The 27,316-nt window shown below is 50.5% G+C and overlaps 1 protein-coding gene and 1 pseudogene across 1 annotated transcript; both read left to right on the top strand.

The window, feature by feature from the left end:
• Positions 1-898: 898 nt before the first annotated feature.
• LOC114672651 (proline-rich nuclear receptor coactivator 2-like) lies at positions 899-12,023 on the top strand (annotated as a pseudogene).
• A 5,093-nt stretch (positions 12,024-17,116) lies between these two features.
• On the top strand, positions 17,117-26,349 carry NUTM2F (NUT family member 2F). Its single transcript, XM_077966432.1, has 8 exons — positions 17,117-17,164; positions 18,727-18,822; positions 18,929-19,800; positions 22,399-22,527; positions 23,499-23,638; positions 24,135-24,475; positions 24,961-25,077; positions 25,424-26,349. The coding sequence occupies exons 1-8, from the start codon at positions 17,117-17,119 to the stop codon at positions 26,207-26,209; spliced, it is 2,529 nt and encodes an 842-aa protein (XP_077822558.1). The 3' UTR covers positions 26,210-26,349.
• Positions 26,350-27,316: the final 967 nt, after the last annotated feature.

Genomic DNA, 27,316 nt, shown 5'->3' with positions numbered 1-27,316 from the left:
AGCCTGGGCAACAGAGTGAGATTCCATCTCAAAAACAAAAAGGCCAAAGATAAAAGGTTTCTTTTCTTTCCTTTTATTTTTATTTTTTTAAGATGGAGTCTTGCTGTGTCACCCAGGCTGGAGTGCAGTGGCACCATCTTGGCTCACTGTAACCTCCACCTCCCAGGTTCAAGTGATTCTCCTGCCTCAGCCTCCCGAGTAGCTGGGATTACAGGCGCATGCCATCACGCCCAGCTAATTTTTGTATTTTTAGTAGAGACGGGGTTTCACCATGTTGGCCAGGCTGGTCTCGAACTCCTGCCCTCATGATCTGCCCGCCTCGGCCTCCCAATGTGCTGGGGTTACAGGCGTGAGCCACTGCGCCTGACCTTTTTTTTTCCTTTTTTTGTCTATGAAGTTGCTATTTTTTTGGGGGGAGGCCTGTTTGATGTATGTGTGAAACAATGTTGTCCGACAATAAACAGGAATTTCATTTTGCTGAGTTGTTCTTAAAAAAAAAAAATAGCTGCAATGTCCCAGAGAGAAAAGTAATAAACAAGTAGGCTTTCAAAAATATCAAGGTTATTGGTGTTTAAAATCAAACTATGGCTAGGCACAGTGGCTCACGCCTGTAATCCCAGCACTTTGGGAGGCTGAGGAGGGAGGATCACTTCATGCCAGAAGTTCAAGACCAGCCTGGCCAACATGGTGAAACTAAAAATACAAACAGCTACTCGGGAGGCTGAGGCAGGGGAACCACTTGAACCTGGGAGGCAGAGGTTGCAGTGAGCTGAGATCACACCACTGCACTATACTCTGGGTGACAGAGTAAGACTCCATTTCAAAAAAATTTTTAAATAAAATCAAACCATTAGAGTAGTTCAGACTTCCCCTAACACTTGCAGGGCCCAGACTAAGAATGCAAAAGAAGGCCCAAATATGCTACATCCAGGTATTTAAGTTGCAAATCGAATTAAACTGTCAGAGAAAACATGCTCTATCTTCCTAGCTTGACAAATGCACCTTTCTAAAATATTAAACGTTTTTTTTGGCAGGGGGTGTGGAGGGGACAGAGACTCGCTCTGATGCCCAGCCTGGAGTGCAGTGGCATGATCTTGGCTTGCTGCAACCTCCACCTCTCAAGTGCAAGCAATTCTCCTGCCTCATCCTCCCAAGTAGCAGGATTACAGGCGTGGGCCACCACACCTGGCTAATTTTTGTAATTTTTTAGTAGAGACAGGGTTTCACCATGTTGACCAGGCTGGTCTCAAACTCATAACCTCAGGTGATCTGCCCACCCCAGCTTCCCAAAGTGCTGGGATTACAGAACATTAAACTTTTAAAATTGGTTTAAAGCTCTATTTCTCCTAAAGTTAAAAATGGAGCTAGTGCAATGGTGTGCACCTATAAACTCAGCTACCCAGGAGGCTGAGGCAGAAGGATTACTTGGCTCAAGAGTTTGAGACCAGCCTGGGCAACACAGCGAGACCTTGTCTTAGAAAAAAAAAAAAGGCAAAATGTCAAGATAATTGAGTGTTATTATGGTTGAAAGTGTCTAGATGCTCTGATGATAAGCTGGTGATTTGGGGATGAGCAAAAAAATAAAATACATATTGCTTTTTTTTTTTTTTTTGGCCTTCACTTATTTTATTTTCCAAGACGGAGTCTCACTCTATCACCCAGGCTGGAGTACAGTGGTGCGATTTCGGCTCACTGCAACCTCTGCCTCCGGGGTTCAAGCAATTCTCCTGCCTCAGCCTCCTGAGTAGCTGGGATTACAGGCATGCGCTGCCATGCCCGGCTAATTTTTGTATTTTTAGTAGAGACGGGGCTAGTCCTACATACATACAAATGTAAGAATAGCATGCATCATTCAGTGTTACAAAATGTTTCTCAGGTCCTATACGCAACTGTGGTGAATACCAAAGTAATTTAAGTACCTCAGGAATCAGAACTGGAATGTAACAAGAACATGAATGCTCAGCATACCAATATTTCAATTTGGCAAGAGCTAATTGCTTTCATGCTATCCACGTGTAAGGATTTGGCAGGCAATTATGTTTGTTTCTTCCCTAAGTGCCTCCTCCTCTGGAATCCTTCCTCTAATTGGAACAGTATCTGCTTTGACATCAATGGCATACAACCCACAAACTCTCATGACCTTCGATGCAGATGCCTTGTGTTTTGGGAGCATAGATCAAGAGATATCTCTTGGTGAGCAGCGTTGCACATAAGCGTGGGTGTTTAGGGCTTTAGGTCATGCTGTGCCAGAATAGGGCATGGGGTCCTGAGAGACGAAAGTACCATTTGCCTGTAACAAAGCAACATAGGTATTGGGGTGTATAAAATGTGTTGGGGTGCTAGGGTTCAGAGCAGGGTCCCTCTTGCCTGGGTCTAAAGGAAATACTGCTGCAGTTCATAAACAAAACATTTGTACTAATTATGCCAAGAAAATTCTTTGTTCAACCTGATTCTACCCCTTTTAGGTATCCAATATAATAAATTACAACTCCATAGTATTAAATTAATATCTTCTTAAAGTAGAATCATAAGAACAATGGAGAAATATAGTAATAAGGGAAACAATAAATTGGGGTCCTGTTCACTAGCAAATCGTGCCTGTTCATTGTTGAAAATGTGAAAATGAAGGTAAATAGCATTATTTCCTAAAGCACGTACACAGGGTAGAGCTGTTGTAATTGTGTTTTTGTCTTTTTGCAGTTCAGAAAGTTTCCTAGGCCGGACGCAGTGGCTCACACCTGTAATCTCAGCATTCTGGGAGGCTGAGGTGGGCAGATCGCCTGAGGTCAGGAGTTTGAGACCAGCCTGGCCAACATGATGAAACCCCATCTCTACTAAAAATTACGCACTTTCCCTAGTTCATTCAACAGTGGGATTCCTGTGGATTTATGTTTTCTAGTTTTGTGGGGGAAAATCAGAACTACTTTGCCAGAGGAAGTAAAAGTTCAGCTGAGACTTAAGGAGATGGCATTCAGCCACGTGAAGTGCAGTAATCCAGGTAAAGTATCGACTTATATATCCCCCTGGTTCTCAGTAGTGCTCAGGGGACATTCCCATTAGTGATGATTCACGTGGCAGTGAGCAGGAGAGGCAGCTGACTGCCACGCAGGACCACTGTTGTTTTACTCCTAGCTATTTCTCTTGCTCAAGCAATAGTATACAAGTGGGCATGTCATATATTAAAAAATACATATTCAATATATACAAATATGTATCATATATTATTTGTATTATATATATCTATAGGTATCCATCTATCTATCTAGGAAACAACATTAAGAAATGTAAGAGCTGGTCCCTTGCACTGGAGAAGTTTATACAGCAGTGAAGGATATAAACAGGAGAATCAGACTTAGGGAATATGAATAAGGAAAAAACATCACAAAATGCCAGGTGAGTGAGTGACCTGCATCATACTTGCACTTAAAGCTTCATCTCTTCACTCCCTGAACAACCAGTGAAACAGAAGGCAAGGACAGGGGAACTGGCTGCCAGCTGATTTTGATGTCTTATGCCACCAAGAACTTCTTTCTGGCCTGGAGCAATGGCTCATGCCTGTAATCCCAGCACTTTGGAGGCTAAGGCAGGCGGATCACTTGAGGCCAGGAGTTTGAGACCAGCCTGGCCAACATGGTGAAACCCTGTCTCCACAAAAAATACAAAAATTAGCCAGGCGTGATGGCACACACCTCTAGTCCCAGCTACTTGGGAGGCTAAGGCATAAGAATCGCTTGAACCTGGAAGGTGGATTTGCAGTGAGCTGAGATCGCGCCACTGCACTCCAGCCTGGGTGACAGAGCAAGACTCTGTCTCTGGAAAAAAAAAAAGAAGTTCTTTCTGATATCCAGGACCTCTTCCGTCAGAAAGAAAAACACCACGACAAGAAACCAGTCACCCCATTACAGTGTGCAGGTAAAGAGCACCGAGTTAGACCTTTTCCTCCAAGGGCTGGTCCCAAGCTGCAACCTGGGCATCCTATAGCTAGATGCCTGTGGTATGCAGCGGCTCCGCAGCCCGAGGCCTTTGCTTTGCAGAGGCTGGGCTCATCCCACTTACCTGGGCCTGGTGAAGAGGGAAGGGAGGAGAGCCAAAGGTGTGGGGCAAGAGAGGGTGAGGAGAAACAAGGAAGACAGAGACTGCAGCACTCTATGGTCAATGGCATAAAGGACGGTTGGCCACCTGTTGTCAGGGCCACTGTCACAACCTCCTGCCACTCCCATGCATGGGAGGGGAAGGGCTGGGCCTGGGTGCTACCTGGGAGGGGCATCCATCCGTAATCTGGATCCCGGCTCCACCTGTGCCCCTTCCCCTCTGGAACTCCCACCCTCACCTGCGTCTCTCTGCCGGGTTTAGTCTTTCCTTCAGGGGAAACCTCTGGCACTGTTTGTCCAGGTAAAATCAGAGCCCCAGCTTTATTCTGGGAAGTTCTGACTAATAACTACTGGGGAGAAGAGGGAGGAAGCAATGCAGTAAATCAAGAAAGGAATAGGCGCTGCTGAGGCCTCCACCACTGCGTTGTCACCGTGCTGTTGTGGTGCTGTCAGCACCCCCGGGCCCACTCAAACCTTTCCATTTCTTACCTACATTTGGTCTCATTAATTCACATCTAGAAATGTATTCAAATGAAAAACAATCCAGGATGTATGCATACATTAATTTTCAGGGATGTTTAGCAAGGCTATTTGTGGTAGAAAAATTGGAAGCTGGAAGCTACATAAATAAACTAACAATAGGTGACTGATTCTAAATCATGGAATTTCATTTGGGAAAACTTTGTTTTTTGAGACAGAGTCTAGCTCTGTCACGCAGGCTGGAGTGCAGTGGTGCGATCTCAGCTCACTGCAACCTCTTCCTCCTGGCTTCAAGTGATTCTCCTACCTCAGCCTCCTGAGTAGCTGGGATTACAGGCACCCACCACCATGCCCAGCTACTTTTTGTATTTTTAGTAGAGACAGGGTTTCACTGTGTTGGCCAGGCTGGTCTCAAACTCCTGACCTCGTGATCCACCAGCCTCAGCCTCCCAAAGTGCTGGCATTACAAGCATGAGCCACCGCACCTGGCCAGAATTTTTTTTTTAGACGGGGTCTCACTCTTTATCCAGAATGCAGTACAGTGGCATAATCATGACTCACTACAGTCTCCAATTCCTGGGATCAAGCAATCCTCCTGCCTCAGCTTCCTGAGTAGCTGGGATTACAGATTCATAAAATCACCCCTGGCTAAGTGTGTGTGTGTGTGTGTGTGTGTGTGTGTGTGTGTGTGTGTGTGTGTGGAGATGGGGGTCTCTCTGTGTTGCCCAGGCTGGTCATGAACTCCTGGGCTCAAGCCATCCTTGCACCTCGGTCTCCTGAAGTGCTGGGATTGTAGGCATGGGCCACCACACCCAGCCTTTTAGTAGTATTTATTGCACATATTTAAAGTCATTTTATGGGAGAATATATATGATTGACAGAAAATGCTCACTATAGGCCAGGCGCGGTGGCTCACGCTTATAATCCCAGCATTTTGGGAGGCCGAGGCAGGTGGATCACTTGAGGTCAGGAGTTCGACACCAGCCTGGCCAACGTGATGAAAGCCTGTCTGTACTAAAGATACAAAAATGAGCTGGGCGAGGTGGCCTGTGCCTGTAGTCCTAGCTACTTGGGAAGCTGAGGGGGGAGAATTGCTTGAACTCTCGAGGCAGAGGTTGCAGTGAGCTGAGATCATGCCACTGTCCTCCAGCCTGGGCAACAGAAGGAGGCTCCGTCTCAAAAAAAAAAAAAGCCCACTATATATTGAGTGGGGAGAAAACAGTTTACAAAACAGATTTTGGCTGGCTTCAAAAGAAAACAGGGAGACATAATACGATGGGCAGAGACAGGGAAGTGGTATCTCTAGGTAGCTGGATGCTAGGAATAAATATTATGCCATGTTATTTTTGCAAAGATAAGAGAAAAAATGATATTTTTTAAATTGCGGGGGTGGTCAGCAGTTCACTCACCGGTGCTTGTGGGCTTTGTTCCCTCCCTGGAAAGGGACGGAGGATTCCACATCCAGAGGGAGCCCTGCCATCCATGCTTCTGAGCTTTAAGTCACTAGGACTTCTTTCCAACTTGTGTGCTGAGGAGACTCCAAAGGTGGCCTCAGTTCCCAGGCTGAACTCAGCAGCTCAGCCCATGAAAACTTCTGTATTGAGACAAAGGAAAGGATCTGTCAGAAAGCAACACCTATTGTCCTGACACTACCAAAGAGGACAGGTAACAAAGAAGCTGAAGACGGTGGTAGAGAGAGGTGTAACATTTCAGCCCCTCAATCTAGAAATGTTAGTAGAATCAAGAACAGCTTAAAAGATCAAGAGTCAGAATCCCCCGATGAAGATTCTTCATAAGAAAAAAGAAAGAAGACAGGGATATAACTCAGCAGCAGCTGTAGGGCAGGCCATGCAAGATGGGGGAAAGAACAAACATTTTCCAAATAATCAAAATGGGAACTCTAAACTTTTCAGGTCCCAGCTTACTCTTTAAATCTCAAGCTAATCAGAACTTTGCCAGAGTCAAACGTAGCGAGCCTCCATCACCAAGTGTTCTTCCCAAACCACCAAGCTATTTCCTTTAATTCTTCCAATAAGGAAATAATGACATTGTAACTGAAAACCTTACTTAAAGTACAGGTACAAAATAAGATAAAGTACTAATGTTTACATTTAGCTATGTTTACGGATAGTTGTCAACTAGTCTAAAACAAATTCACCAAGGGATTAATGTATTTGTGTAGAACTGTTAATTAATATAAAAAATATAATTGACTTCATCTTATTTGTTTTATGTGTTGGGTGCACTGTGATGTAATGATAGCATCGGTGCAACTTAAAGTACTAAATTAATAATTGTATTAACTATTAAGTGTTCTCAAATGAGGTTTTTTTTTTTTTTTTTTTTTTTTTTGAGACAGAGTCTTGCTCTGTCACCCAGGCAGAAGTGCAGTGGTGCAATCTCGGCTCACTGCAACCTCTGCCTCCTGGTTTCAAGCGATTCTCCTGCCTCAGCCTCCGGAGTAGTTGGGATTAAAGGCGTGCATCACTACGCCCAGCTAATTTTTATATTTTTTGTAGAGACAGGGTTTCACCATGTTGGCCAGACTGGTCTCAAACTCCTGACCTCAAGTGATCCGCCTGCCTTGGCCTCCCAGAGTGCTAGGATTACAGGCATGAGCCGCTACACCCAGCCTCAAATGACTAACTTTTAAGTGAAACCATTCAAGTTTAGATTTGGGGACTGGCAAGGGAATCAACTTTTTCTATTGAATGTTGGAGGAAAATAGTAATATAAGATTATTATTCATGGATAGTAGATTGCTGAAAGTGAATCAGATTGTTAACATCTAGCTAAGACACAGGATTGAGAAGTAGGTAAATTTCTGAAAGTTCAGTATACTAGAAGCACTCAAACCAGTAATATGCCAACAACCTGATGCACTGACAAAAGAAAATGTGAAGTTTTCCTAATAGTTGCATTTTAGTAAATTGTACAGTGGTGAAACTGGAAAGGGCACTTGGAGTTTATTAGAACAAGGCAGAGTATACCCCAGTGGCCCTTTCTCTAAATGCAGTGGATAGGTGTCTGCCAACAAATACACCAAAACCATTGTGTGTGGTTTTTTTTTTTGAGACAGAGTCTCGCTCTGCCGCCCAGGCTGGAGTGCAGTGACACGATCTCTGCTCACTGCAAGTTCTGCCTCCCGGGTTCATGCCATTCTCCTGCCTCAGCCTCCCAGGTAGCTGGGACTACAGGCGCCTGCCACCACGCCCAGCTAATTTTTTGTATTTTTAGTAGAGACGGGGTTTCATCGTGTTAGCCAGGATGGTCTCGATCTCCTGACCTCGTGATCCACCTGCCTTGGCCTCCCAAAATGCTGGGATTACAGGCATGAGCCACCGTGCCTGGCCCAATACCATTTTTTTAAAAATATCATTTAATGGTCACTCAATAGCTTACAAAATACATTTTTATGGCTGGGCGTGGTGGCTGACACCTGTAATCGCAGTACTTTGGGAGGCCAAGGCAGGCGGATCCAAGGTTAGGAGTTCGAGACCAGCCTGACCAACATGATGAAACCCCATCTCTACTAAAAATAAAAAAATTAGCCAGGCATGGTGGCACATGCCTGTAATCCCAGCTTACTCAGGAGGCTGAGGGAGGAGAATCGCTTGAACCCAGGAGGTGGAGGTTGCAGTGAGCCAAGATCGCGCTACTGCACTCCAGCCCAGGCAACACAGCGAGACTCCATCTCAAAAACAAAACAAAACATTTTTATATTACGGCACTGCCTAAGCTATTCTGATAGTAATGTGACCGTATCATTTCTGCAAAGCTTGCCTCGGGGAAAGGAAGCTTGCTTTTGAGAGATGTATAATGTGAAAGTTTTAAGTAACTGGGGAAGAAAGAGCCATGTAAATACATGTAATAAACTTGTAGCATATGTAAAGTTTTCTTGGCCTTTATCCTACAAAAATGGAATATTTTAGTATTAATTTGCTGAATATAAGAGTGTGGACTTTTTTTTGTTTTGTTTTTTAATAGCGTGGCCTAATTTTAAAGGTCCAAAATAAATTTTTTTTTTTGAAAAAAAATCACTTTATTCTGGCCAGGTACAGTGGCTCATGCCTGTATGTAATCCCAGCACTTTGGGAGGCTGAGGCAGGCCAATCATGAGGTGAGGAGATCGAGACCATCCTGGCTAACACGGTGAAACACCGTCTCTACTAAAAATACAGAAAATTAGCCAGACATGGTGGCATGTGCCTATAGTCCCAGCTACTCGGGAGGCTGAGGCAGGAGAATCGTTTGAACCTGGGAGGCAGAGGTTGCAGAGAGCCGAGATCACGCCACTGCACTCTAGCATGGGTGACAGAGCCAGACCCATCTCAAAAAAACAAACAAACAAAAAAAACAACTTTATCTTAAACTAAAATCTATTGCCAGGCGCACTGGCTCACCCCTATAATCCGAGCACTTTGGGAGGCCAAGTGAGAGTAGATCGCTTGATGTCAGGAGTTCAAGACCAGCCTTGCCAAACTCCAGCTCTATTTTTTTTTTTTTTTTTTTTTTTTTTTAGATGTAGTCTCACTCTGTCACCCAGGCTGGAGTGCAGTGGCACAATCTCGGCTCACTGCAACCTCTGCCTCCCAGGTTCAAGCAATTTTCCTGCCTCAGCCTCCCGAGTAGCTGGGATTACAGGCGCCCGCCACCACGCCCAGCTAATTTTCATATTTTTAGTACAGACGGGTTTCACCATGTTGGCCAGGTTGGTCTCAAACTCCTGACCTCGTGATACACCCGCCTCGGCTTCCCAAAGTGCTGGGATTACAGGCGTAAACCACTGCACCTGGCTGACAATTTGCATTTTTAACTGCTTCCCAGATGATGCTGATGCTGATGGTCCACACTTCCGAGAATCTCAGAAACAAAGCCTTATATTCAACAACAAAATTTGCATAATTCTGTCTCCCTTTTGTCTCAACTAACAGCTTAAGGGAAAGAAAATAGATTTATTAAGTATCATCCAGAATACACATAATGTCATTTTATTTAATTCTCACAACACTCTACAACATAATTGTTACATCATTTTGTGGAGGAGGATGTTACATCTCAGAAATTAAGCAACTTGTTCAACATTATACAGTAAGGAAGGGGTGAACAAATGTGTTTGACTTCAAAATCTACATTCTCTGTTATAACTTGCCGCTTCTAGTGATGTTTAGCCAGCATAATTATATTAGCCCAGAATTTTAACTTCATTCTACTTTCTATGTGGTGGTCTGTCTTCTACTTCGTTGTAGTCTATTTTAAAATTTTTGTTATAAACTGTTTCAAATTACCTAAAGAAGGCCAGGCACAGTGGCTCACACCTGTAATCCCAGCACTTTGGGAGTCTGAAGCAGGCGGATCACTTGAGATCAGGAGCTCGAGACCAGCCTGGCCAACATGGTGTATTATAATACACAATAAAAGACGGCTATTAAAATTATAACTTGGGGGAAGTGTTAGCCACACTAACCACATGACAAAAGACATTATGAAGAAACACATCTTAGTGCTCACCGGTAGCACAGGTCATTGTTCCTTAGGAGCTGGTCCACCATGTTCTCCACTTGCACAAACCACCTGGGCACCACTTTGTAAACAAGGGGAGTGTCTCTCACATCGCCAAGTACTAACGAATAACCATATCACATACCTGTAATACATATAAATTCAATTATCTCACTCTCCTGTATAAACACAGAACCCCATCTCTCTATCAGACGCACACATACTACATTCCCAGAATATATAACCCTAATAACCACTTACTGAAAAATACAAGCACATAGCTCCACAAAACATTCATCTAAACTGCCATGCCCTTGAACACACACACAAACTCAATACTCATGTAGTTCCCTATATGCCTTAAATATATCTGCGATTAACTAACACGCCGCAAATATGCAAACATGCAAACATGCCACCTGATATCCCCAAATACACATACAGTCCCACAATACCTGCACATATGTAATCACACTTCCAAATGCTCACACAGAAATAACTCCTCCATTTTCCAAGACACAGAATCATACAAACTCTACCTCACAACTGCACACATTCATTCTACCAGTCCCCCAGTAGTCATGGATCTGCCCTCACACACTGAAATAGCCATATGCAACCCCTGAAAATCATGAAAAGAAACACACACAACCATGCAACATATTCTGAGCACACATATGGTCTTCCTACATTCCCCAAATATGTAAACCACAGTGTACATCCACAAAAATAGACACAAGCACTTTCTCTATTATTGCCAATATGCACAACAAGGTAATTCTTCCAAATCTGCCAAACATTAGACAAATACAAATCCCCAACGTTCATCTGAGGAAACACATGGAAAATACATCTTCACAACCCAGATCGCAAATATCTAATCCTAATTCTTCTTGTATACATATATTACACCTCATATCTCCAAATACACTCACTCTTACACACTCTCACAAAAGCAGTTATGAATGGTTAAGAATGACCTTCTTTGCTTTTCTTTTTTCTTTTCTTTTCTTTTTTTTTTTTTTTTGAGATGGAGTCTCGCTCCCACCTCGAAGTGCAGTGGCGTGATCTCCTCTCACTGCAGCCTGCACCTCCCGGGTTCAAGCAATTCTCCTGCCTCAGCCTCCTGAGTAGCTGGAACTACAAGTGCGCACCACCACGCCTGGCTAACTTTTGTATTTTTAGTACAGACGGAGTTTCGCCAAGTTGGCCAGGCTGGTCTTGAACTCCTGACCTCAAGTGATCTGCCCACCTCAGCCTCCCAAAGTGCTGGGATTACAGGCGTGAGCCACCGTGCCCAGCCCAATTATGACCTTCTTTAATCTGCAATCTCCACACAGACACCACCGATCCACACAGGCACCACCGACCCACACAGGCACCGCCGACCCGCACAGGCACCGCCGACCCGCACAGGCACCGCTGACCCACACAGACACCGCCGACCCACACAGGCACCGCCGACCCGCACAGGCACCGCCGACCCACACAGGCACCACCGACCCACACAGGTGAATCCACATTAGATTCTCACCAATTAAATGCATATCAAATTCCAAACTAAGAATTCATATAAACATTTTCACATACACACAGCCACCCCCACAAATCTCACAACCCCCAAAATGCAAAACAAATCTTTCTCACATTTTCAAGTACACACACTGACCCAACTGCCCAAGAAGACACACACGTGTGTGCAGTAAATTTTAGATATAATACATGTGTAGTCTACAATTTGCAAATAATGATATGCACTACTTGTTATTGTAAATTCCACATAAGTAAGCGATTCTCATAGAAGCTTTTCTTGACTTTGGCCACACTCTTGCATCCACAACCAACTTGTGCTACCAAGTCAACAGACTATGACTAAAGGCCTGTTCTTCCACTTTGCAGCTGCTCATATCATTGGCAAATGAGCGTATTGGAACATGCATTGCTGGCTGATCATTCTGATTAAGTCAACAAGCTTGACAACTCACTCAAATGAGGTCGTCCGGGAGAACTTCACTGATTTTACGAGGACAGGAGCTACGTCTTTGCTGAACTGCAACACGTTTCAACTGCTGAGGTGTTCCTCAAACTTTTGCATTGTTTGGAATGTGAGCGGCACCGCCGAGACAAACTTTGGGGTTCCCACTGCATTGCTAAATTTCCCCCTTCACTTCAAGGCCAGGCGAGCATGGGAAAGGAGCAGGGCCTGGGCGTCCCGCAGAGCCCCCGCTAAGGAACGCTCCCGCCTTGAGCGCAGCCACAGGCCTGCCCTGGCCACAAGGATGGGGTCGCTCCGCAGACACTGGTGACCAGTGGAAGCATGACCAGGAGGCGATTACCTTCTAATCACTAATAACTTTATTTTTAGGTAACACCACGGAGGACGCCATGAGACCGAAGGCCGTTGGGTAACCGCCCTTTCTGCTCGCGCTGCGCCCTCTCCCTGCCCCGAACCACCGGCAACTGATGCTGGGAGCGAGCGGTTGAGGGCGGCCGGCTGCGCGCTGGAACCCCGCCCACCTCGAGGCTCGTGCGCAGGCGCACGGGACAGGCCTGGAGCCCGCCCTGGGAGGGGCCCGCAGGAGATGGGGAAATGGAGGGACGCGGCACCTGGGCGCTTCCTGGGACCAGGCGACGCCTTCTCCTTGGAACCTCCAAGACCGTCCCTCCTAGAAACGAGCGCGTCTGACCGGGCGCGGTGGCTCACACCTGTAATCCCAGCACTTTGGGAGGCCGAGGTGGGTGGATCACCTGAGGTCAGGAGTTCGAGACCAGCCTGGCCAACATGGTGCAATCCCGTCTCCACCAAAAATACAAAAATTAGCCGGGCGTGGTGGCGCACACTTGTAGTCCCAGCTATTCGGGAGGCTGAGGCAGAAGAATTGCGTGAACCCGGGAGGCGGAGGCTGCAGTGAGAGAAGATCACACCACTGCACTTCAAGGCCGGAGCGAGACTCCGTCTCAAAAAAACAAAAAACAGAACCAAAAAAAAAAAAAAACCCCAAAAAAAAGCTAGTAAGCAACTCACTGACTTGAGTTTGTGATAGCTTCAGAAGAAACTTTCATCATCAGATCTTTTCTGCTCATTTGCAGGATTCCTATTGTCTGTCATCCACGTGATGACACTGAAGAGCCTTCACATCCAGGCCGACCTGGAGCCTTAAGTGCAGAGACTGAGAGCTCTGCAAGACACAGCATGGAGCCGCCATTCCTCTACTGTTCCGTGACTGGGTGGAAAAGCCTGTGTCCTCTGAACAGGGGATCCAAGCCCTGAGATGTTCTTTCTCAGCAGTCAGTGTGGCCCAGGACATTGTGTGGGCATGCTCAGAGAGCAGGGGCCAGAGGGCTTTTAGCCACCACCTCCCATGGCCAGTCTTCACAAATTACCTTTGGCTAATTTGATTGTCTCTCCTCCTGGGGTCTGGGACTTCAAACACGTACAGAAGCGACTGCAGAATTGAGACAAGACACTGTTCCACAGTATGCTTTTTGTATCAGTGGCTCAGAAAAAGTCTCATTGAAATCCTGTATCAAAGTCGTGTGTGAGAATCTTGAGAAAGCATCGGCTCACTGACTTGACACGGGAGGAAGCAACCAAGAATTCTGCCCTTCTTCAGTGCCTGAGTGTGATATTTTGCCTCAACAGCCCTCTTAGATGAAGTTACTGATTGAAAATCATTTATGTTTGCCCCATGATAAAAGCTCAAGTCCTCAGAAAGGTCTCCAAAGTGGTTGGTTTTTGTTTTGTTTTGGTAAGTTTACTATGATTTTGCTTGAATTGCTCTCTGTTGATCTTCTCAGCTAAGATCGAGGTAGCGTTGCACAGCAGAAGAGGGCTGCATGTAAGAAGGCAGCTCTGTCTCACAGGACAGAAGGCCTGGGAACACCCAGACAGGCAGTCACTGCGTGGAGGTCACTCCCCTCCCAGTGGCCACTGTGGAGGCATTTTATAGAAATGCTCGCTGGACCATTCAGGTTTAGAGTTAGGACAAAATCGAGAACTCAGAGGATATTGGACAGGAGTTAGGAAATGACTTTTTCACACAACTGGAGCGAGGAGGGGAGAACCCTGGGCTTGAGACTTGCAATCCACCGCCTTCCCCTGTGGTGTGGCCCATTACATTTTCTTGCAACTCTGCCTTCTTAAGTCCAAATGTCTTCGAAAGGGGCAAATGCTTCGTAAGTGCCAACAGGGTGTGTTTCAGTGAATGTTCACAGTGTGCACCAGTCCGGCTGACGGCCTCTTCCCTTCCCCAACACCCTCCCATCAGTGCAAAATTACCCTGCCCAGCAGGGAGTGACATGTGTGTCTCAGATTTTGTTGCTGTGCTCTGAGTACTCCTCATCTCCTTTGACCAGTTTCCTAAAACTCCCCTTGTTCACAGCACAGAACATGAGTGCTCTTTCCTGTCATTTTGACGCTGATAAGCAGCAATTCTCAGTGTGAAAATGAGAATGAAGTTTTTGTTAAAGACAGGCTACAATAATTCCCACACAGAACCACATGCAATGACACTTGTGGTGAAGATGAGGCCAACAGTGAGCTGAGAGAGGCCAGCCAGGATTCACACGTGCGAGGGGATGCATGGGAATGGGGATGGGACATTGGTGGACAGCATCCTCGCTTGTCTCACAATGGACATGGGTAGTGAATTTCTAACTCCTGGAGAAACCGGAGTTCTAGGAATTGTAAGCTGCTTTATCTTAGGAAAGAAAAAGACGGTGCTCTGCCCTCCTGTCCCTTAAAACTGCATACTGCCACGAAACCTGGAAGCTGAGAAGGATATAATGGCTACTCCTGACTTCGTCTCATCAAATCAGCCTGCTGTTGTTTTCTGCAATGGTTGTGGTGCAGAATCTTTTCGCGGTGCAGCCAAGATTCACACTTGAGTCTCCTTACTGCAAGTTCTCACTCTCACAGTGGAGAGTTAACAATAATTGCCTAGGCCGGGCGCGGTGGCTCACGCCTGTAATCCCAGCACTTTGGGAGGCCGAGGCAGGCGGATCACAGGGTCAGGAGATCGAGACTCATCCCGGCTAACACGGTGAAACCCCGTCTCTACTAAAAATACAAAAAATTAGCCGGACATGGTGGTGGCCGCCTGTAGTCCCAGCTACTCGGGAGTCTGAGGCAGGAGAATGGTGTGAACCCAGGAGGCAGAGCTTACAGTGAGCCGACACCGCGCCACTGCACTCCAGCCTGGGCGACAGAGTGAGACTCTATCTCAAAAAATAAAATAAAAAATAAAATAAAAACAATAATTGCCTAATATGTTATACTTTTTTGGGAAGAGTTACCAGATAAAGTGCAAGATCCCAGTGAAATGTGAATAACACACATAAAGAACAGATTTTTTTTGTAAAAGTATACTCTAAATATCATACGGATCATACTTATAGTAAAAATGAATTCGCTGTTTATCTTCAATTCAAATTCCACTTGGTATTCTTTATTCATACTTGCTAAATCTGGCCACTATGTTCTTTCATGTATTTTTAATTTTAAAAAACAGCAACATCTCGTTCTAGCAATTTACCTACAGAAATAAAGACAGGAACCACATTACTGGGACAAACATGGTCACTGCAAGTATCACAAGAATACTGGAACATATATATTAATTTTTACCCAAAAAAACAAAATATTTTTAGACAGCAAAAATAGCTTTATTATGCTTTTGATTGCATAATATATCTCTGGAAAGATGAAAAAGAATCAGATAACACCTGTTTGGTCCAGGAAAGAAAATGTGGTGGCCAGAGAAAAGAGGTAGGAGGAAGACTGGTCACTGCCTATTCCACTGTGCACAGTTTGAATCTGGAACCATGCAAAAGTATTGCTTAGTTGAGTTAAAATCATGTAAAAGATAAAAAAATAAACATTTAACACCAGCACAATACGCTGGGAAACAAAATGAAAGGATTTCTGGTCTCGGTGCTGTAGGTCGCATAGCCACTCTTTCCTGGACTGAGGCTTCCCAGGAAAGGGGATGGGAAGTAAGGCCTGCCCGCCGCTGTGGACAGAGATTCCAGCAACATACATGACCCCGGGGCACAAGGACTGCCTCGTAAACAATGATGAGCGCACAGCCACCTAATAGCCTGGATCGGCTGAGACCATCCTGATTTCAAACACCCAGTCCCCTTGCCTTCCTAAGAACCCCTGTGTTTCTCAGACTGAAAATGTGTTCTGAATTTTGTTTGGGAAGTGCAGCCCCTGTTGAAATTCATCAAGAGTGGGAAAGAGCCAAAGTGGGAAGGAGCATGGGTTGAATGGCACAAAAGTAGGTCTGTTGATAAAGAATGAAGTAAAGGGGACATCAGGTACAATGAAGTAAAGGGGACATCAGGTACTGTGAGTCAGAAGGACAATTTAAAAGTTGCCTAAAGGGGCCCACACCGTCTGTGTTGCTGCCATCTAGTTGGAAGGGAAACTCAGGTTCTTGCCTACTGGCCAGAGCTCTTCACAGAATGTCCCCCACCCTTGCCAAGCCCAGCTGCCCACCGCCCCTCCCCCTCTGCAGAATGTCTGGGGTCCTATGTTCCAAAGCTATTTACATTCAAATTTTCCCTGCTCCACTTGGACTCAGGAGCATCTGCTGAGCCAGGTCACTCTCTGGGTCCTGCCCTTGACTTTTCTCATTGCGGAAACTGCCAGACAGCAGTGGTCAGTGCCCAGCCTGAGGGGATGGCTTCAAATGGAGGTGAGCCTGTAGGGATGGGGGCATTATCCGAGTCTGCCATGCCTCAACTCCTTGAGAATTCAAATTTGAACTTCCCCTGGGGACAGCTGATAGGGCTGATGTTGAAGAGGGAGGGAGCACTGGATGTCCCCAAAGACATCACAGCTGGGGATGGCCATGGCACCCTGAGTCTGTGGTTAGGGAGGACGGCTCCTTAGAGGTGGACCAAGATGCCTGCGGGAATACACTGTGTAGGGGAAAGGATGGAGTGGATGGATTGATCCTTTCTGGAGGGGGAAAGGTCACGTCATTGTGTGTTTGTAGGGAGTAGTGGGATCATGTTGTACTGGTGGCCACGGGAGGATGACAGGCAAGCCTGAGCCCTGTGTTGTGTCTTCAGGCACCTGGAAGGTGCCCTTCCATAGTGTTCAGAGGGATTTGGACTGGAGTTTTCTAGCTCTGAGGGAGGAGTGGGGAGAAATGATCTCAGCCAGAAAACTGTTGGGTGGGTTGGCTGTGACAGAGTATGCAGTGACAGCCTCTGGGTGGGGGAGGCTGGGGGCTACTATAACTGCCACAGCCCAGAGCTGGCTGCTCCATCAGTTCAGGTAGCTGTTGGCTTTGATGCAGCAGGGGTGGGGGCAGATGGGGAAGTTCAGGTAACACATGGCCTGGGTTTCCTAAGTTGTTCTGCATTGTTTGCCCTTTTGTAGAAGCTTAGGTCTTCAGACCCACTTCCTCTTGTCTGCTAGTTCATGGCCCGTCCCCTGCACTTTGTGTTACTGTGGAGATGAAGAATTTGCCCCATTCCACGTATACTACCTCATGAACAGGGGGCAGGTGTGGATTCTTGCTGGTTCTCAGTGGAAGGGTCTGGAAAGGCTGGTTTCCTTTTCAGTAGAGAAAGGAAAGTAGCGCACAAATAGGAAGATGGTTCTCTTATTATTATTCAAGTTAGGATATGTGTCCTGAATGATGAGGTGCATGTGCTGTATCCCTTATTCCCCCTGACTAGAGACTGCATGGGGTCCTAGTGGGCAGGGATGAGTTTCAGACAACTTTGCCTCACCTGGCCCGTGGGCCAGGAACCCCTGGTTCTTGGTTGGTCACTATGTTCAGTTATTGGGAGCTCAAAGGAGAAGGATCAGAGATGCTCCTTGTCCCACTACCTGTTGTATCATGACCAGCAGCTGTGAAAATCCCTGGGCACCTCCCCTGATAGCCCTGCTGCTCACCATTTGCTGGCTGAGTTCTAATCGTGTGCAGCTGTTGCTGGCTGTGCAGTGACAGTATCTCAGGGGACTCCACCACTGCCTCTCAGACATGCTCCCTGGGAACAGAGCTTCCTGAGTGGCAGCTGGGACCACTGAGCACTGAGGAACGGGTGGCCGGAATCTGACCCCCATTTGGCACTTGTGTGGGTGGTGCCAGGACAATCATTTGCATGCTGGGCATGACGTGTTATGGTTTATCTTTGGGGTTCCTAGGGCACTGGCTTGGGTGAGATTTCCATCCGGTGGTTTTCTTTTTTCTTTTTTTTTTTTTTGAGACAGAGTCTCGCTTTGTCACCCAGACTGGAATGAAGTAGCGTGATCTTGGCTCACTGCAGCCTCTGCCTCCTGGGTTCAAGCAATTCTCCTGCTTCAGCCTCCTGAGTAGCTGGGATTACAGGCATGCGCCATCAGCTAATTTTTGTATTTTAGTAGAGACGGGGTTTCACCATGTTGGCCAGGCTGGTCTTGAACTCCTGACCTCAGGTGATCCGCCCACCTCGACTTCCCATAGTGCTGGGATTGCAGGCATGAACCAGCATGCCCGGCCTATCCAGTGGTTTTCTTTTGTGGTGTTGAGCTAGGAAAGGAGTTTACAGGAGCTTCAGGAAAAGGAAGACTGAAGAGGAGATAGGGCCATAATATTCGGAAGCTTCGGGCTTCCTGCCGGCCTTCTCAGTGCCAAGCACTGCCCTGGGGTAGGCCTGTCTCCTATTGCTGAGCACGCTGAGGACCACCAAGCCGCTGAGAGACTCATCCCTGACCCATGGCTTGGGAGATGCCTGTGATGCTGATGGGGTCTGCCAGGGACACTGAGGGAGACCCTCGGGCAGCGAAGGCTTGGCTGTTCCTTCTTGGGAGACAGGGGTCAGGGAGTCTTGGTGACCGGGGCCCGGCTCTCTAGTGGAGCAACCCTTTCGTGGAGGAACAGAGCATCCCATGCACACTCAGGGACACTTGCAAGCGGCAGAGTTTCCCTGTCACACGCCCTCAGCTGTTGGGGCTCCCCTCTGATTCCCCAGTGACTAGTGAGGACCAGGAGACCCCAGCTCATTCATCTCTTTCCTTTGTCTCCACAGCATACCCAGTGCTGGGACCGGGCGTGACCGTGAACCCTGGTGCCTCCCTGTCTGTGTTCACGGCTCTGCCCTTCGCCACACCCGCTCCTGGCCCAGCACATGGGCCACCCCTCGTGACGGCAGCGGTTCCTCCAGGCGGCCCTCTGGTGCTGTCTGCCTTCCCCAGCACACTTCTGGTGGCAGGACAGGATGGCCGCGGCCCTAGTGGGGCCGGGGCTTCCAACGTCTTTGTCCAGATGAGGACAGAAGTGGGGCCTGTGAAGCCCCCTCAGGCACAGACCTTGGTCCTAACTCAGGACCCCCTCGTCTGGCAGGCTCCAGGCGCCCTCTGCGGAGGTGTCGTGTGTCCACCTCCCCTACTCCTGGCAGCTGCTCCTGGGGTGCCCATTACATCTGCCCAGGTGGTTGGGAGCGCCCAGGCCTGTGAGGGAGGCTGGTCCCAGGGCCTTCCTATTCCACCACCACCACCGGCTGCCCAGATGCCTCCCATTGTACCCCCAGGGAACACTGGGCCATGGCCAGAAGGGGCTCATGGAGAGGGCAGCCTGCCTCCCTCCCAGGCCAAGGCCCCGCCGGATGACTCCTGTAACCTCAAGAGTGTCTATGAGAACTTCCGACTCTGGCAGCGCTACAAGCCCCTGGCCCGGAGGCACCTTCCCCAGAGTCCTGACACCGAAGCGCTTTCCTGCTTCCTCATGTGAGTGTCCTCGGGGCACTGGAGCTTGTCCTGCAGCTCACACGTAAAGAGGCTGCCGAATGGACAGGAGGTCACGCTGTTCAGGGGAGCTTGCAGGGCGATTGTGAGGGTGATCAGTTGTGCTATGGGAAGGTACATTTTCAGCAACATTAATCTGGCTGTGGCTCAGGACAGACTGTCAGGGGCCTCATGTCAACTGCCCGTCACTATCCCGTGAGTCCAGCCAATCCTTACTTTTTTTTGAGACAGACTTTCGCTCTTGTAGCCCAGGCTGGAGTGCAATGGCGTGACCTCGGCTAACCACAACCTCCGCCTCCCGGGTTCAAGCAATTCTGCTGCCTCAGCTTCCTGAATAGTTGGGATTACAGGCATGTGCCACCACGGCCAGCTCATTTTTGCGTATTTTTACTAGAAACGGGGTTTCACCGTGTTAGCCAGGATGCTCTCAATCTCCTGACCTGGTGATCCACCCGCCTCGGCCTCCCAAAGTGCTGGGATTACAGGCATAAGCCACCGCGCCCGGCTTTTACTTTCAATAATTTTCACAGCAATGTTTACGGAAGACCCAGGTCAGAGAGGGTTCTTGGTGCGACGTGCGCCACGGTTTGAGTTTAGGTCTTTTTGTTTCTTTGAGATGGAGTCTCGCACTGTCACCTGGGCTGGAGTGCGATGGTGCAATCTTGGCTCACCACAACCTCCACCTCCTGGGTTCAAGTGATTCTCCTCCTTCAGCCCCCCAAGTACCTGGGATTACAAGTGCCTTCCACCATGCGCAGCTAATTTTTCGTATTTTTTAGTAGAGACAGGGTTTCACTATGTTGGCCAGGCTGGTGTTGAGCTCCTGACCTCGTGATCCACCCGCCTCAGCCTCTCAAAGTGCTGGGATTGCAAGTGTGAGCCACCACACCCGTCCTGGGGTTAGGTCTTTGAGTGTACACCCCAGTGCCTTCCCTCAAATTGAGTGTCGATGGCCAGGGGCACGTCACATGGGGCTGGGGGGAGGAGTTGCAGGGCCCGGCGGGAACCTGGCATACGCCCGCAGTTCTGCCAGTGAGGTCCAGTGAGCACCGCGGTGGTGGAGTCTGCACACAGGGATGGTCTTGGGCCCCGCACTAGGGTCGATGCTGGGCAGGTATTTGCATCTTCACCCTCAATCCTCCCTAGAAAAAAGGACAATGATGCTTCGTTCAGAGAATGGCGAACAGATGACTTGAGCTCACATATGACATGCATAGCATAGTGCCTGGCACATGCTATGACACATTACATGACAGCAATTATGATTACTGTCCCTACTACTATCATTATCAGGACTAGGCCATCTAGGAGAGTGCTCCCCAAAGCCACAGGCTCCAGTGATAGCTCTGAATACACCACGAGCCCAGCAGCCCAGGGCTGTGGACTATGGTGACTGTGAGGCAGCAACGTCAGCATCCGGGAGAGTTTGTGGTTTCATTCCCAGTCCCTGCCTCTCTCCACCCTGTGGCGCCTCTGTGACCCTGTGTTTCCCACTGATGAGCAAACGGGAGCTTGCAGCACATCCACCGTGCAACACACTGGCCGCTCCCCTTGGGAAGTCCCCTGCCTGGGGTGTAGGTAGAACACAGCCCCATCTTCCTCCCCAACAATCTCGCTGGCCCCGCACCCTGGTACTGCTCGCATTCCCCTTTGGAGCAGAGTCCCGGTGCACTGGGGACCCTGATTCTTGGAGTGGAGCTGCCCCAGGCTCACAGGCCTTTGCCATGGCTCCTGTGGGAATGTGGGAAGCTGTACCTGGCTGCTTGCAGTGGGCTTGACACCGCTCTGCTTTGGTTCTGGACATGTGCTCCTGCTTCTCATGCTCCAGGACCCTGAGGCTACACCCCCAGGGGCTGCCTTACTCCAGAGTCCCCAGGAAGCTGGTGAAATGCTCAGTCCTGGGGCCCAGGAACCTGCACTTTAACCCTCGCTCCCAGGTCATTCTGTGTGCACGTTGTCTCAGTCAGCTCAGGCTCATGCTGTCTCAGTCAGCTCAGGCTCAGCTGTAACAAATCCCATAGACTGGGTGCTTTATCAAGACACATTCACGTTTCCCAGTTCCAGAGGCCAGAAATCCCAGATCAAGGTGACAGCAGATTGGGTGTCTGGTTAGGGCCCTTTTCCTGGCTGGAGAAAGCTGCCTCGGCTGTGTCCTCTTGTGGCTGAGAGGAAAAGGCCTGGCATCTCCTCCTGCTCTTATCAGGGCTCGGATTCCATGACTGGGACCCACGCTCATGACCTGCTATAACCGTGATTGCCTCCAAATACCGACACGCCGGTGCTCAGGGCTTCAGCACGGGAATGTTGGGGACACATATGTTCCACCCATAGTACTGAGCTCACTTCTCAACATCGTAACACCGAGGACTTGAGGGGCAGTCGGAGAGGCCACTCCGTAGCTTGTGTTGATGTTTGATCTTGGGGGTGTGTCCTGGGGCCTGAGGAGCCCACGTGGGGGAGAACAGGACATGGACAGATGGCAGGACAGGTATGGGGAGGACAGGGGCCAGGTGTTGGGACCAGGTGGGCTCAGGATGAAGGGTGGGCTTATAGACTGGGGCTGACTGCACTGGTTTACAGCCCAGTTCTCCGATCCCTGGCCCGGTGGAAGCCCACCATGACGCTGGAGGAGGGACTGTGGCAGGCCGTGCGCGAATGGCAGCACACGAGCAACTTTGACCGGATGATCTTCTACGAGATGGCGGAAAAGTGAGTCTGGGGTCCTGGGGGCAGGGCCCACGGGGCAGAGTGAGACTGAATGACGGAGGCCTGGTGGCCGTGGTGGCTTCTCAGCATGGAGCATGAGGAGGGTGTGGACAAACACAGGACGCCCTGGGCCCCTGGCTCCTTCAGGAAGCTGCTCCTGCCACCTAGAGTGCTCTGGGGTCTCTGTCCTGCCCTCTTGGGAAGCACCCCCTGCCTGGCCTGGGCCAACCCCTGCCTTGACACTGGAGGTCATGGCAGGAGCAGCCAGCGTCACAGCCCAGAGGGGGTCACCTCCAGCTGTGGGGATGGGGAGAAGGGGCGCTAGTGACTATAGACAGAGTGGGGTGCAGGCTCCTCACAACAGTGGCCAGAAGTCGGTTTTCTGCCATCCCAGCCTGGCCAGGGAGTTGGGTCAGAGGAGACCTGCGCCCGGGACACCAGAGACCCATCTCTGGCCTGACCGCCTTTGCTCCTGGGCAGTGCCCTCCGTGAAGACAGACAGACAGACAGCAGCCTCAGGGGAAAGGGGCCCTGTCCTCCGGGCTCAGCTTTTGCTTCCTCCCGACCAGGGGTCTCCCGGGCCTCGTGCCCCTGGGTTATCTTTCAGGGACCCGCAGTCCCAGCCTCAGGACTCCTGCATCTGGGCATCATCCCTGACGCCGTCTGCCATCAACCCCACCCCTGGGCAGCTGAAACCTGGAGGAGGGGTCCCCTGGGACCCTCCTGGGCCTCGTGGCCCTGACTTGAGTCAGGAAGCCCTGTTGATGCCATGGGCTCTGCAGGGGCCGGGTGAGGGAGGGTGAGCCCAGAACTCTGGGAGCAGCTCCCTCCTGGGACTGGGGGATGAGACCCAGTGAGGGCCTGGACAGCCCACCCAAGGCAGTCCCTCGCATCCCTGCCCTCGGCCACTGCCTGGTCCTGGGGACAGGGGGCCTGGACCCTCTCCGCACAGCCTGGGCCTCCTTCACCCCCAGGTTCCTGGAGTTCGAGGCTGAGGAGGAGATGCAGACGCAGAAAGCACAGTGGATGAAGGGGACCCAGAGCCTGCCTCCTCCAGCCCCGCCGAGGCTTGAACCTCAAGGATCCCCGGCCCCTGAGGTGGACAAGCAGCCAGGTACAGCTTCCCACATTCCCATAGGAGCCATGGCAAAGGCTAAAGGGGCCAAGGGAGGCCACTGTCCCCACACCCCCTGCTTCCCTTCAAGAGGGGGGTTTGCTCCCCACAGGACAGCTTCTGGGAGTGTATGTTGGGTACTGACCTGGTCAATACCTACTTCGTGGGCGGCCTGTGATCACGAAGCGGGGTATTGACTTGGTCAGGTTTCCTACTTACTCTCTCCCCTCGCCCGTCCAAAACTCCACATATGCTCTACCCAGGAAGCAGGGATGAGCGGGGAGAGTACATGGCATATTGTTGGCTCCAAACTTCCTCCCAAGCGATGCTGTCTCAGATGTGCCCCTCCTGCGTGTCTCCTCCAAGGGCGCTGTGGTTCAGGTGGTCCTGACCCAGCTGGGACCCACTTCACATCCCCAAGCCCTGCCCTCCCCTGTGTGGTGCAGGCAGGAGGAGCGGCCCTCACCACGCCCGGCCTCCTCCCTCTCTGCCTCAGTGTACCTTCCCAGCAAGGCTGGCCCCAAGGCCCCGCCTGCCTGCCTGCCACCACTCAGGCCCCAGTGGCCAGCGGAGACCAAGGACCACCTGTCACCACCCAGGCCCCAGCGACCAGCAGAGACCAAGGTCCCTGAGGAGATCCCCCCTGAAGTGGTGCAGGAGTATGTGGACATCATGGAGGAGCTGCTGGGGTCTCACCTTGGGGCCACAGGGGAGCCCGAGGGACAATGTGAAGATGGCGAAGTGGAGCAGCCACAGGAAGAGGATGGGATGACTCCAGACCCGGGCCTCCTGAGCTACATTGACAAGCTGTGTTCCCAGGAAGACTTTGTCACCAAGGTGGGCTGGCCTGGAGTGCTGGGATCTGCAGGATTCCAGGGGGTGGCACTCCCAGGCCCTTGGAATTAAGCTCTGTTCCTTAGCTACTCAGCAGGGGGGTGGGTGGGTGTGTTCCTGTGGATTTGAGTGTCTGTGTATGTGATTGCGTGTGTCTATGTGTTGCTGTGTGTTTGTGTCTGTGATTTGTTACTGTGTGTCTGTGTGGGTGTGAATGTGGCATGTGTGTTACTTGTGTCTGTGTCTTTTCCTGTGTCATATATGGATCTGTTTGTGTGTCTATGTGTGGTTTGTGTGTCTCTGTCTGTATATGTGTGTATGCCACCAGGTCTGTGGTCTGTGTGTGTAGCTGGTGGTCGCCATGATATGAGACAGCCCCAGGAGGGTGGGGACAGGGCCCTCCCCGCTTTCTGCATCTCCTCTGGGTGTCCTTGGCTCCAGGTTACTCCCTGCCCAGGAAGCTCATGTCTTCTTCCTTCTGTTTCCAGGTGGAGGCCGTCATTCACTCCCCATTCCTGGAAGAACTGCTTTCCCCAGATCCACAGATGGATTTACTGGCCCTAAGCCAGGAGCTGGAGAAGGAGGAAGAACTCACACTTGCCCAGGTAGACCAGCGGAGGGAGGGGAACCCAGAGGCAGGAGGGACCCGGCACACAAGGCCCACCTGATTGTCTAACCCCATCCTGCTGGGGATGCTCAGCTTCTTGGGGAGTCACTCTGGGGTGGGAAGATGCAGGTTCAGAGGGAGTGGGACGGAGAGGAGCCAGGGAGGGGAGTCAGGATGCAAGCTGCAATGAGGCCCAACGGGATGCCTGGCAGAGCCACACCCTCTGACACGAAGCCCAGATGCCTCAGACTTCCCTGTCTCCCGCCCAACTGCCCTGGTCTCCACCACCCTGGGCCCTGCTCACACCTGGGGCAGCACCATTAAGTGCCTCTTTCCTCCCGCAGCTAGTGGAGAAGCGCCTCCTATCCTTGAAGGAGAAACGGCGTGTGAGGGCAGCCCCTAGTCATGGCACGGCCTGTTTGGACTCAAGTCCTTCTAAGTTTGCAGCTCGCCAAGGAGCAGAGAGAGACGCCCCTGACCCCCAACAAGGGATCGGCATGGAAACCTGCCCACCCCAGACGGCTGCCCAGGTCCCTCAGGGACAGGCTAGAGTGTGCACCGGCATGGCCAGGTCCAAAGACCCTGCTGTGCTTTTGGGATGTCAGGATTGCCCCGGGCTGAGGGCTGCCCAGCCAACCTCTCCTCTCGAGGACCACAGACCCACCTGCCCCAGCCTGGGAACCAAGGACACCTTGGATCTCCCTGGAGCCTCTCCTGTTAAGGAGTCACACAGGCTGGCTAAGGGGTCAAGTGAGGAGAGGGAACTCCCTGGCATGGTGTGTGTCGTGGGTTCCCACCACAGGCTGCGGCCCTGGAGGCTATCCCAGAGCCCTGTCCCTTCCTCAAGCTTTCTCAGCCCAGGAGGGCGGGGACCCCAGGGAGCTCTTCAGTCGCCATCTGCTCAGAGAAGAGGCCTCAGCCCAGCACCCTCTCCTGTTACCAAGTCCAAGAAGCGACTTCTCTTCGGAAGCCCATCCCCTGCTGAAAAGATGCCCGACCCAGGGCCTGGGCTCAGGGTCTCTGGGGAGCAATCCCTGGCTCCAGGGCTGGGTGGCCCCTCACAGTCTCAAAAGAGAAGGGGTGGCCCCTTGGTCTCCAGGAGGAAGAAAAAGCGGCATTGTAGCCAGTAGGGGCCGCTGCGGGGCAGGCTCTCTGGTGCCAGTCCCCAAGGGTGGGGCTCTGAACTCTCAGACCCTCATGGCAGCAGGTGCCCCAAAGCAAAGGCTGCTTCTCCCCCAGTGCTGATCTTGCTGGGCCTTAGCTTTGGAGGGTGGAGGAGGGAGGGGAGGGAGAGGGTGGCTGAACAGGGAGGGCAGGAAGGGAGGGCCTGCGGGGAGGGGGCTAGCGGGTGGGAAGCCCTTGGGGGCCTCATGTGTAAATGGAATAAATGTAGTTGTGTTGGAAAATGCTCTGGGGCTGCTGCCTCTGTCCTTGGCGCTGTGCTGCTCCGTGGAGGGTGTCTGTGAAGGAGGGCAGAGGGAACCAGGAGATGCCAGGCACTGGGAACCCATAGGAGCTGGCTCCACTTTTTCCTCCTGGTATAGGGGGCCCCTTCAGATGCTCCGGGGACTGACAGATGCTGAGGAAAGCCCTGATCCCTCCCACCACCCACTCACAAGACCCCGCCTGCTTTAGGGAGGCTTCTCGGGGCCTCCCATCGTTATCAGTATCCCTGGAAAATCCTGGGATTGGAGAGAGCTGGCTGGCTCTTGTTCTACTAGGTGGGAGCTGAGAAGGCAGCTGCCTACAACATGGACATGGGAAGAGGGGGCCGCTCCTGCTTAACCCTTATCAGGAACACCGTGGGCACTGGGCTGAGGGGAGACGTTGAGGTGTCCGTCCACACGGGTGTGTGGGATATGAGAGGCGCGGAGCAGGGGAAGTCCCTCTGCCTGTTTCTGGGCAGGAGAGAGTCTTGTCCAACTAGCTGAAGCAGATGCTCCTTGCTGTGGCCACAGAGACTGGCCTCAGGGGCCCTCGGGGTCCTGCATGGAGCCCCCCACAGCTATGATTCCCTTCCCATATGATGACTGAACTCGTGTGGAATTGATGTAGACAGAGATTTACATTGGTATCTAAAACAGTTCCCTCCCAACACACCATCACCAACGGGAACAAGCATGACCAGCCCGCCAGGCGCAGGGTGGGTGTGTCTGCTGGTCCCAGGCAGGAGGAGCTGGGGCCCAGGCCGGGGGGGCCAAGTCAGCCACCCTTCTGCCAGGCACAGACCCCAAGGG

The sequence above is a fragment of the Macaca mulatta genome, chromosome 15 (assembly GCF_049350105.2).
Source record: "Macaca mulatta isolate MMU2019108-1 chromosome 15, T2T-MMU8v2.0, whole genome shotgun sequence".
Classification (NCBI taxonomy): Eukaryota; Metazoa; Chordata; class Mammalia; order Primates; family Cercopithecidae; genus Macaca; species Macaca mulatta.
Note: the sequence above shows the minus strand (reverse complement) of the source record. Positions and strands in the feature narration are given on the sequence as shown.